Source organism: Rutilus rutilus (assembly GCF_951802725.1).
Source record: "Rutilus rutilus genome assembly, chromosome: 6".
NCBI classification, from domain to species: domain Eukaryota; kingdom Metazoa; phylum Chordata; class Actinopteri; order Cypriniformes; family Leuciscidae; genus Rutilus; species Rutilus rutilus.
Window position 1 is genome coordinate 5,054,720 of NC_140214.1, and position 13,129 is coordinate 5,067,848.

General features: G+C 37.6%; 1 protein-coding gene across 1 annotated transcript; it reads left to right on the top strand.

Moving 5' to 3' along the window:
- Positions 1–64: 64 nt before the first annotated feature.
- Positions 65–11,588, top strand: LOC311292294 (polymeric immunoglobulin receptor-like). The gene is made up of 7 exons (XM_084411932.1): positions 65–443; positions 893–1,228; positions 1,319–1,615; positions 10,104–10,400; positions 10,497–10,556; positions 11,187–11,217; positions 11,378–11,588. Exons 1-7 carry the CDS (start codon positions 353–355, stop codon positions 11,439–11,441), a joined length of 1,176 nt encoding a protein of 391 aa, XP_084268058.1. The 5' UTR covers positions 65–352; the 3' UTR covers positions 11,442–11,588.
- Positions 11,589–13,129: the final 1,541 nt, after the last annotated feature.

Below are 13,129 nucleotides of genomic sequence, written 5' to 3' on the forward strand. Positions count from 1 at the left end.
CTGTAAGTGTAAAATGAGAACTACAGTAGATAAGGAAACATCGCCACTACCCAGTAATACCAGAAGGAACCGCTTTTATGTCGACTGCATTGCACGTAAAAGTAAATCATTATTTTCAAAATATTTTTAGACTTCTTGTCCAGGTGATGCATTTGTGATTTTTTTTTAACATTTGCAATCAAGCATTATGACATTTTATTCTAAATAAAGTTTTTTGACACAAGCATCCACAGAGTACGGATACAGGAAGTGAGAGTCTAATACAGCTAGAGCTTTAAATCATAGGCAAACCCTCTTGAGTGATAAGCTGTGTCTGTAGTATTGAGAAAGGGAAAAGAAGACGTACGCAAAGATGATGCAGAGAGAAGAAACATTGCAACTTTTTTCCAGAAGGAATGTCAGTTTGAAGAAGTTCATTGTGTTTTTCCTTTGGTTTATAACAGGTAAGTGTTGAGTTTCTTCATACGGTTAGTTGGCATGTTCTGCTGTATGACATACTATACTCCAGCTAAAACTATTTCAAACAGCATTTTGCAGTATTTATTTTATAATACAGACTTTTATTAATAGAGAAATAATTTGTCATGCCACTGGACTATTTAAGATGATAGTGAAGATAAAAAGTGCCTTTGAAAGAAATGTTGACTAGTTAGACAAATACCTTATACATTCATATTGATTTTGACTTGATCTTGATTTAAAAAAAAGTCTTGTGTTGCCTATGTATTAAATATATACATACATATATATATATATATATATATATATATATATTTTTTTTTTTTACTGATACTTAAAAGAAATGGTGTATAGCATGTGTATGTAAATATGATTATTTTGTCATTAACATTGACAAATAAGTCAAACTAAAGTTGATCTTTTCTTCGCGCAGGTCCTGAATGCACAACAGGATCAGTAAACAGAAAGTTAACGGTTCAGACTGGAGGATCTGTCATTATTCCATGTTATTATGACAGGAAATACACAGAACACAAGAAATACTGGTGCTTTGATGCAAAATCAGCATATAATTACTGCTCTATTCTGGCATATGCTAATGAAACCAAAGGAAAAGTGTCTGTAATCGATCATCCAGATCAGAGTTTCTTTACTGTGACTATGAGAAACCTGCAGCATGAAGACACTGGATCTTACTGGTGTGTTGAGGAGATTGGAGGAATATTTCAAGTGGATGAAACAGAGCAGCTTCATCTCACAGTTCAATCAGGTATGAGATGAGTTTCACATTCAGATGAATAATTATGAACCTGATTCATAATAAATCACAATCTCAAATGTCTCGTGTCTGTGTGTTCAGCTCCTGATGTGTCTGTGATGAACAGCAGTGTATCTGGACATGAAGGTGATAATGTCAGTGTCCAGTGTTTCTACACTTCTGGATATAAGAATAAACTCAAACAGTGGTGCAGATATAAAGATGAGGGCTGTTACACTGAGAAGAGGACTGACACATCCCAGAATCCATCAGTCCAGATCAGTGATGATGGGAGAAGCTCCTTCACTGTGTTGATGACTGGACTGAAACTCAGTGATTCTGGATGGTACTTCTGCTCTGCTGGAGATCTCCAGGTTTCTGTTCAACTCACGGTCACTGGTAAAACTCATTCACTAATCAAATCTTTATAGGTTTTCCTGCTAGGAAAAAAGACAAAATTAAGTTTGCATCTTTCGCTAAAATAGCATGTTCAGTTCCGGATGTCTCTCTTGTAGATCCACATGTTCCTGTTCTCACTGTCACTGCACCAAAACCAGGTAATACAGACTCTTGTTGGTGTATGACAAAGTCATAAATTATTGTAATATTTTCTTAATTTCTTTTTGACAGCATCTGTGACCACAGAAGCATCTGAGAGAAACAGGTTAGTAACTAATTAAATGTAAGTTTTATATTTTCTGTCATGGTCTTGATTAGATGCTTAGCTGTCCGTGTAACAGAGTTGAATTTATTGTCTTTCTGAACATTTAATTGATTTTTGTGTGTGGTGTTGTCTTTACTTATCTTTTGTCTTTACTTTAGTTTTCTGATCAGATTAATTTTGTTTAATTTCTCTCTGTTGTTTCTTAGCAGAAATGCAGCTCTCTCATCTACAAAACCAATTAACAACGATCAAACGACAAACAGTGAAGAGCGGCAGAATGAGTATTGAAATAGGATGTTTATTGCTTAAATTAAAACATGAAAAACAGATTAGAACTTTTAAATTAACTATACAGAAATTATTATGCTTTTTTAACTTTATTAAAGATGGAATATTGTCCATCGGATGAGGATAAACATCATTGTTCTAAACATCGCTTTTAACACTGGGTAAAAGAACGTTTCATACTTTTAATCTAAAAGCTGGGTTACCTCTTTTACCCAAGGGTAAAAAGCGTTTGGCAGTGTGAAACAATGCAGTGAATGTCTAGATGCTTAGCAACCAATCACTTTCATGCTTGGCAACCGAAAGTCAATCGTGCCTCATATTCACGTGCTTTGGACAGTCACGGAAACACCACCCGTTGAAAAAACATTTGTTTCAAGCTAGCTTCACATCCTCTAGGAGTGGATCCCAATCTTTTCCAAATCACGACCCCAAACACGTACGTCTCCATGGCCCAGCGCAAGAATTTTAACTGACCCGACTATTTGTGTTGCGTTGGTTAATGAGGACTTGTGGCTATATTGCTGAACACTGCAAAAGCACATTGTAAATAGAAAATTTGAAGCTCTCCAGAGAGCAAACACAAATATGCACTGGAGCGTTTGCCAAATCTGTTTTGCCAATATCCTATTATAACAGCTTCAACTGAGGGTGCTCTTGGTTTCATTTAAGGGTGTTTAACATCCTCTAAAGCACACCTGTGGAACCAGGCCGAGCCTCAAGAGACTCTAGGACACAACATAGACCAAAGACCTTATAAACTAAAATCTTTGTGACTTACCTAATGCAAAGGTTGGCGTTGTTTACTAAGCACTGTATGTCGGGTTGAAGAGAAGAAAGTTGCAAGTGGAAATCAGACTTGACGTGAATCTTATTCTGGTAAAACAATGTGTAAAGCTAAAATAAGCGAAATAATGTAAAGCTTAATTTGAGCAAAACAAAGTTGCTTCTTCTCCTCTCCCACATATGTGAAGACTATAGCGCTAAACTTTGTTTTCTTCATTTAACTTTATCTTTAGTCTTTTTGATGTCAGGCATTGCTGAAGATTTATCCTTACTCGTAGATGAAGAAACATCTGCATTTGTCCTTTTCAGTGACTCTGTTGATAACTATTTAAAAAGGTTGAAAACCACTGCTCTATAGCCTTCCTCGGCTATAGGCCTATATAATATGAGGATGCGCATTGCTAGAACATTTTATGCAAACATATCCTTTGCGGATTTTGTCCAATTGGTGACACTGACTCCACAAATATGCAAGGACATTAACCCAGGATTTAGTGTACAGGGTGAAGTGGCATTTGGATTATTTGTTAATTAGAAGCAGTGTGAAACATGAAAGAAAATAACCCAGGTTTCCATGTATCCGGGGTTTGGTCCAGGGTTAAAGGTAGGGTAGGCTTTTTTTTTTTTTTTTCATAAACACTTCTTGTTATTCTGGTTGAAACTCTCTTCACATCCTGATAGCAATCAATAATATAAAAAAATTTACATTCATTCTAACCTGAGACAATGTAAATAATAGATTTATTGTTTGAAATGTAAGTGTTAACGTAAGCGTGCACCGTTTTTGATCCTGCTACAGGATTTATTTTCATTTTTCGACTGTAACTGGTGTAGCAAAAAATAGGCTACAGTAAAACAGTAGCTACATGGGTGAGGCCATCATCTTCTTTTACATATGCTGTTGCCTGTATCTATTTTAATTTGAGCAGAACTGCAGTTGAACTGCAACTGGGGTTGGTGTGAAATGGTTTAGAACCACAACAAGCTGTTAAGGTCATTTGAACAGCGCAAAGCAATTCAGATATTTAGTTTAGAAATATAGTGTAGCAAATAATGTAAATAAATATGTGTGTATGTATATATATATACAGTATGAGCAAATTATAGGATGAACTGAATACCTTTTTCATGATTTGTTCATGATCACAGGCATTATGGGTATCTGGAGGCGTGGATTCCAGTTGTTGTTCTATTGCTGCTGATGGTGGTTGTGGTTGTGTCAATCATAATATTGAGAAAGAAGCGCAGTAAGTATTGATACATTTTCTTAATATGACAGATTCCATCAATCATTTAGGGTGCTTTCACACTTGATTTTCGACTGCCTGATCAAAACCAGAGTTCGATTGCTGCCTCAGCCGGTTTGTGTTCATATTACATTATTTGAATATGAAACAACTCAAGAGCACGATAATAACATAATAAACAGCCCTCTGTCTCAGAACAGCGGTATGCCGTCCACAAATCTCAGTGCTGTGACCTGATATGCACAGAGGACGAAGCGCTTCGATCGCTCACTCACTCATAAGCAGTAAGCAGCCCCCCACCTCAGAACGGTGGTCTACCTTCCATAAAGCATTGAGCTTCAGCCACTCGCTCACTCTCATAATGCAGCTCCCCGCCTCAGAGCGTTGATCTGTCATGTATAGAATTAATCTGGATGATTGACTGATCATAGTCCTACAGCTTTGATGATGCAGTGTCACGTTCCCACCTCTCAGGGAACCGAGGTTACGTTAGGTAACCGGAGACGCTTTTAAACTTTTGGGTTTGTTTTCAAAGTGTCAGGCTGTCAGCACATCAATGTGTCTATCAATGTACTGCAAATGTTCTAAAGATCACAGGAGTCCATTTGTCCTGAAGGCTAGCAGAAACAAGTGGTGCTCACTGCAGAGTCATGACGTCCAGCTCCACCTCTCTGGACGTCTAATGGGTGGAGGGATGGAGATATAGGTTGGGTTAGAGTGTGGTTGGATATTATACTGTAGCTCCACCCATTAGGCCCAAATTACATTCAGAGAGGAGGAGCTGGACTTCACACTCACACATGGCTCTGCAGTGAACAGCCTCTCAGCAGAAATGAGATATACATTCTCTCTGCTTGCAGTGCATCAGTCACGCTTGTCAGGAAAATGAGGAGAACAGCGTTCACATCATCCAAACAAATCAAACTCTGATGTCAATTGAACCCGTTTGCTCACCAAAAGTGCTTGTGTGAAAGCACCCTTTGTGTTTGATCAGCTGTGCATCTAGAAGCTTTGCACATAAACTTGATGCTGATGTCTAAGAACTGTCTAATGGAAAGACTGATAACATCATTTGTTTTCTCACTAACAGACAGAAATAACACCCACAATACAGAGATGACCAGAGATGTAGACAGTGACGCGGTAGGTTTGAGCTGACAACCGATTTGAGTTAAAACTCATAACTGAGAGACTCATTATTTATAATAAGATATGTTTATAATTATTCACAGGGAAACAGTGTCCGTTCATCATCAGCGGCTGCAGAGAATGACGTGACTTACAGCTCTGTGACAGTACGACCTAAAACTGAAACTAAAGCAGTAAGTGAACTCACAAGAACATGCACAGAGATTTGTCCTGTAATGTAATTGTCAGTATTCTTCTTAATCATCTTTCATATCTCCAGTTTAGCCCAGTATCAGTGGAGGACGAGGTGACCTACAGCTCTGTGCACACACAGTGAGAAGTTACAGGTTTGTTAAAGTTAATGATCACATGATGTTTTACACAGACACTGAACATGTGATTTCATCTCATTGTTTAATTTCTTTATCACAGGTGCATGTTCCTGAGAAAATATGAACACAACAGCGCTGAACTTGAAACAGGCTAACATACTTTTTTTGTTCCATGCATTATTACACATGGAAAACAAGGAAAACCTTTTTATTTATTTTTTTATTACCAATTTATAAAAAAAAAATATTAATTTAGTTTTCCTAGTGGTAACAGTAATAGTACAGTACTTCCATGTACAAACCAAGTGGTTTACTCTGAAAAGATTCGGTTATTTCACTGTATAGGGGTTAGTAAAGAATTAAATTTGTGTGAAAACTGTTGATCGTAAAAAGCATAAAGCATTCATATTGCAAAGTTGTAATGTCAATTTTTTTTAAAAATTGTTATTTGTTATGTATGTTTTTTTTTTTTTTTTTTTGTGTTTTGTTATTTTCTCCCCCACAATAATCTAATAATAGCAAATAAATAATAATGCAAATCACTAAATAGTTAAGATAAATGGTATGTAAATATTTAGGTGTACATTATCAATTTATTTTCAGACTTGTTTTGTATATTTTAAAATGCATTAAAAACATCTACAAAAATAAAGAAATTATGGTCTGTGATGAATAAGTCTCCAGCCTCTATGCCACAGCTTTATGCATATGTAATGTAGGGCTTGGTCAGTGTTGCCAGACGTACGATCATATTTGTACGATAATTTTGACCTCTGTGCGATGTACGATCAATTATGAAAAAAAATGTTTTCTTTCAGAAATATTTCAGAATCTTGTGACATTTCAAATGATGATCGTTGCTGTAGATCCTACATTTACCATCATGAAGAATGTGTGTTGTAAACGTGGTGTTACGCATGCCTTCCATCTCATCTCACACAAAAAATAAAAAAATAAAAATAATCACGTTACGTCTTCTCGGCCAATCATCGTGGCGATTGACTCTCTCTCACGTGCACAACACAGGGTAACGTTCTTGCTGCGGCGCTATGTCAGTTGTTTCCAAGAGGTCGATAGTAAAGCAATACTAAAGTAATGAGTAAGAAAATTAGTGCTGAAAAGGAAGGTGAAGACAAGATGAGGCGAAGAGGAAGGCAGAGTCTATGGAGCAGCCTAAAAGTAAGCACCGACAGCAAACATACAGAACTGAGTGGGAAAAGGACACTGGTTTTGCAGGATGGCTAAGACCTGTTTCGGGCAATGACACCAAAGCCTTCTGCTGGTGTTGTAATGTGCACATGGTGGCTGAAATCACTGTTTTAAAAAATCACGAAAAATCGGAAAAACAGAAAAGTCTAGTCCCAGCTCAAAGATCCATAGCCCATTTGCTACAGAAACCGTCAGAGAGTGAACAGCTAGATACAGCAGTGAAAAATGCAGAGATCAAGCTAACAGGGTTCATGGCAGAGCACAATAGCATTGAGGACCTCTGACCATTTGGTCGGGTCTTAAAAGATGTTTTTAAAGATTCAAAAACAGCTCAGCACATGAGCCTTGGTCGCACAAAGAAACTGGTGCAGATCTATTCAGACCAACAGAGACAGTTTTCCACTGAAGGGGCGTTCACAGCGAAATGATGAAGTCATTCACCGATGCAGATGTACCTATCGAAAACATAGTGGGGTTTGGGTTGGATGGTTGCAATACAATGATGGGAAAAAACAATTCTGTCTCCAGCCGCCTTAGAAATGATCTGCCAGGCATCACAGTGCAGCGGTGTGTGTGTCACTCTGTGCGATTGCAGCTTTCTCAGCACGCAGGTGCAAGGATTTAGCCAGAGACATTTATGAATATTTCAAAAATAGTGCAAAACGTCTCGCACAGCTCAGAGAATTTCAAGACTTTTGCCATGTTGAACCGCACAAACTACTGAAGCCCTCCCAGACCAGATGGCTGTCATTGAGCGAAGTTGTGAAATGTGTCTCGGCCCAGTGGAAAGCCCTCCGGCTTTTTTTCATGGACCAGTGGCTCGAGGCCAGATTGACCGCTGCGGAGAATACTTTTCACTCCCTTAATGATGAGTCTCTTCGCCTGTACTACTATTTTCTAGAGTGGGCGCTACCTAAATTCACAGACCTTAATCAATATTTTGTGAAAAGGTGGTGATTACTTCATTGAAGAGCAAGGTGTGTGAAACCCGCACAGATCTTCTTCTCACCTTCATGGACAGAGACTATGTTCTGCGCACTTCTTTGAATCAGCCAAAAGCTCAGACCATTAAACACGCTGTACTTGGGTGTAAAAGTGATGCACCATGTCCAGCAGACTAAGATTACAGCAGCCACCTTGACAGATTTTCATGTGCTCTCTCAGAATTTTCTCCGGGTTGCCTGCGGAGAAATCAAGAAACGGTTTGACTTTGATGATGCCCTCTTGACCCAAATCATGTGCCTCTCCCCTGCCGCTGCGACTGATGCCAAGATATGAGCCGAGCATCTGTCTTTGCTTCCCCTCATGCAGCAAGTGCCACGGTTAATTGACATGACAGACGCAGACCGTCTCCAAGCCATCGATGACCAGTGGAGGCGATTGCCACTCGTAGCTTTAAGCAAAAATACAAAGGCAATGCATGTTGATGAATTCTGGCACCATATCTCTACTTTGGAGGATTTCATTGAGGGTAACCATGTTCAGCGAATTAGGAAAGTTTGCCCTTGATGTTCTCGTGTTTCCCCATTCAAATCCATCATGTGAGCGTGTTTTTTCAAAAGTCAACCTCATCAAAACAAAGCCACGAATCGGCTCATTACAGACACTCTAAATGACTCAGAGGTGGAGTTTGGACCTTCCCACTAAGGTACACCTAGTTATTTATCTATTGTGGTAATTTGCAGGTCATGTCAAAAAGTTGTTGGTCTAGATAAATAGCTGTTTTCTGTACGTTTGACTCGTGTACGATAATTTTCTTCAAAGCTTCTGGTGCGATGATTGGACATTTCCAATCTGGCAACACTGGGCTTGGTGCACTTGGCATAATCATGTGACCTGTATCCAGATGTTGCCCACGTACACATTGAAAAGACACGTGTAAACGCAGTTGTCATCAGAATATTATCTGATCTGTGTTTGCCAGATACAGAGGTAGTTCGAGGACGCATTGTGATCTGTGTAATGTAAATGAAATATAGCCATATCATATCAGCATTCAATCACAGATCAACGTCACGGGAATCGCTGCATGTAGCTTGGTGTGTATAGGAGAGAACTGAAGATGGAGTATATAGTTGAAATTTTGCTTTAGCACCCGTAAGTTCCCTGTAAAGGACACACAATTTTCCCACCAGATCTGGCAATATTTTGGACCCATATGTCTCTTTTTACCATTTCGATCATAGAATCTATGCAATGTGGAATCTCCATCTCTTAGTTTTATGACATTTGAAATAACTGAAAATAAATTTAAAAAGAAACCCCACCACTTCAGGTCGACTTTGCACCAGGGCCTAAATATTACACTGGAAATAGGGATCCGATCATTTATCCAGCTACAGAAGCCACTTTATGTTGATAAGTCCTGATTGACTGATAATCTGATCTGCTTGATCAATTCACAGTGATCGTATGTTAATGCCAAGTGATAACGCCACCTATGTAGAGAGTCAGTGACGTTTCACCTCATGGTGTGAGGAACCGTGAAGCCTATTCTGAGAAGACAAGAGGAAGTTTATTATTTTAGAGTTCAGAGATGATCAGCGAAGAAACATTATCACGACGCTTTCACAAGCGGATCCTCACCGTCATGCAGTTCATTTTGATTTTTCTTTGGCTCATAAGAGGCAAGTGTTCTCTCTTTTTGTTTTTAATTTATTCATATTCTTTATGAATGTGTAGGTTTTTAAAAATATAAACATAAATGTTACAGGCATGCAAACATAATCTCCACATCATCCATTCATAAGCTTTGACAAAAAGTTACAATGACTCTTTATGGTTTTAGTCATGATTGTTGATCTTTTCTTCGCGCAGGTCCTGAATGCACAACAGGATCAGCAAACAGAAAGTTAACGGTTCAGACTGGAGGATCTGTCATTATTCCATGTTATTATGACAGGAAATACACAGAAGACAAGAAATACTGGTGCTTTCATGCAAAATCATCATACTATTACTGCTCTATTCTGGCATATGCTAATGAAACCAAAGGAAACGTGTCTGTAATCGATCATCCAGATCAGAGTTTCTTTACTGTGACTATGAGAAACCTGCAGCATGAAGACACTGGATCTTACTGGTGTGGTGTGGAGATTGAAGATTTATTTCAAGTGGATGAAACAGAGCAGCTTCTTCTCACAGTTCAATCAGGTATGAGATGAGTTTCACATTCAGATGAATAATTATGAACCTGATTCCTAATAAATCTCAATGACTCGTGTCTGTGTGTTCAGCTCCTGATGTGTCTGTGATGAACAGCAGTGTATCTGGACATGAAGGTGATAATGTCAGTGTCCAGTGTTTCTACAGCTCTGGATATAAGAGTAAACTCAAACAGTGGTGCAGATATAAAGATAAGAGCTGTTACACTGAGAAGAGGACTGACACATCCCAGAATTCATCAGTCCAGATCAGTGATGATGGGAGAAGCTCCTTCACTGTGTTGATGACTGGACTGAGACTCAGTGATTCTGGATGGTACTTCTGCTCTGCTGGAGATCTCCAGGTTTCTGTTCAACTCACGGTCACTGGTAAAACTCATTCACTAATCAAATCTTTATAGGTTTTCCTGCTGGACAATTAAGGGGATAAGGCTAAAAAATGTTTGCATCTTTTTCTTTGTTCAGTTCCTGATGTCTCTCTTGAAGATCCACATGTTGTTCTCACTGTCACTGCACCAAAACCAAGTAATGCAGACTCTTACTGGTGGTTATGATAAATTCATAATAAATAATTTTATTCTTTTATTCTTTGACAGCAGTTGTGACCACATAAATATTTGAGAGCAACCAGTTTGATAAGTAAAATATTAATCAGGATTTATATTTTCTGTCATGGCCTGATTATATGATTATAAATGTATAACACTTTCGATACTCCACTTTAGACATTCTAAATTTGCAACTACATGTCAGCTAGCAATCATCATTAGAGTATTAGTAGACTGTCTGCTTAATATCCGCTAACACTTTATTTTCCCACAACAGACGTTCTACTGACTATAAATAACTTTGCAACTACGTCAACTTATTCTACTCACCCTAACCCTAATCATAACCCTAACCATACAGTCTGCTAATACTAAGTGTTAGTTGACAAGTTGCAAAGTTACTCATAGTTAGTAGAATGTCTAAAGTGGACTGTTGAAAGAAGTGTAACAAATGTATTTACATAACAGTTGAATTCTTTGTATTTCTAAACATTTTGTCAATTTTTTTCTTTCCTTTTCCCAAAACCAGGTATTATAAGTCCATCAAATAATTAATAAAAAAATGCTTTATTCCCACTTTTTAAAAATTGTTTTTCATTTCTGACAGCAACTGTAAGCACAGACACCGAGAGGAGCACGTTAGTATTAACATGGTTTCATTATTCAAATTGATTGAAATACAGTATGAGTTTAAATCTACATGATGCGTCTTGTTTAGCACTTATCTTTAACTTATGTATAAACACTATTTGTTTATCTTTGTGCTGTTGTCATATCTTTCTATATCCTCTCTTTCAGATTGCACGGGATGGAGCGTTTCTGTCTGCCACAGAATTTGAGATCAGACTATTCTCCACATTGACCTGAAGGACTTTTGTCTGTCGATAAATAACAGGTTTTGTGAAACTCATTAGATTTGTATTTGTTACTGTCAAGGTTAATGTTAGCAGTTAGAAGACTTTAGTTCTGCAGTAGGAAGTCCTCATTGCAGCATATTTTGGCCAGGAACCCCCCCCCCCCCCACGCCCCACGCCCCACGCCCCACGCAGACAGGAAGTGATGGTCTGATTGACATATAAAGTGACCAACCACAGTTCAGTTTGTTTTTAAGTGTCATTTAGGGGCGGGGTTATCATAAAACAGTTACTGCAATACTTAGATATAGTGGCAGACTATAGAAAATAATAAAGCAGATTATAATAAGTTAATAATAAAGCTTCTAGTTTCTAGTTTACTGACTCCAGCTAAACTCTGGTGACACCAACCTTGTGAATATAGTTAATCTAGTGCACTGGTGTGAACTTCAGGTGGACTAAAAAACAAACAAACAAACAAACAAACAAACAAACAAACAAACAAACAAACAAACAAACAAACAAACAAACAAAAAACCTGTAGCTTTAGTCCCAGCTTTACACAATTTCTGCCTGTCTTGCCCTTTTTATGTGCAGTTGTCTGAGACTGACGCTATCCACCTTATTTTGCATTGCGGAATAATCCAATAATCTGTTTTCTAAATGTGCAAGACTTCTGATTCATTAGCCGCTAAATAACTATAATAATGACAAAGTGCAATGTGAAGCAGCATTGGCTATTTTTGTACAGCTAAAATGACTATGACACCCATAAGCTTCACACATTCAATTTACAAACGGCTGCGCACTTCCATTTAACACACAGGGGATACGGTTGGGTTCGCTACAGGACTCCAAATGAACACAGTATGAATTTTGTATGTTAATCTTGTGAGACATTTAGCAGAACCAGTGTAACTGCAAAATTTGTATGTTTCTTTCTATATATCTGCCCAACTAACAGAGAATGTTCCCACAACTTTCACATTTTGTAAATGTTAAAATAAAATGGTCTTTAAATAACTTTTATAAAATGGTCTTTTAACATTATTTGATATGCATTCTCATGATGTTGAGAAAAAACTTCTATAGACGTTCTTGGAACGCCTTCATGATTGTTTTTATTTGAACGTTCTCATAACAGTGTGAGAGAACGTTTTGAGAACAACATTTTCAGAACATCCATATGATGTTATTTGTACTTGATGAATTTTCGCATATAATGCTGACAGAAAATGTCTTTGGAACAACATTCTTGCAATGTCCTTATAATGTCATTAATATTTGATGAATCGTAATGTTAATGTTCTTAAAATGTTCAATTTCAGTATTATGAGTATTTTAAGTAAAATAAGGTTAAGAGAATGTTGTACTAACATTATTGTAACCTTTTAAATAATTTTCCAAGATTTTAGAAATATTGCAAATCACTGTTCCCACAAAGTTTTCAGAACATAAATCCGTCAGCTGGTGATATCTGTGTATTGGAGACACTGTATTTTTTCCCGCTCAAATTGTACTCTTTCCTGTCAATTCTCCTAATAAATCCCAATGTCACATCTGTAATGGCCACAAGTAGAACTGGATGAAATGTCAGTATTTGGAGATTTAATTGTCATTAGTTCATGTTGTGTTTGCTTAATTGATCATCATGTGTTACACCCATATCTCTCATTTTGGGTCTTAAATCTGCAAG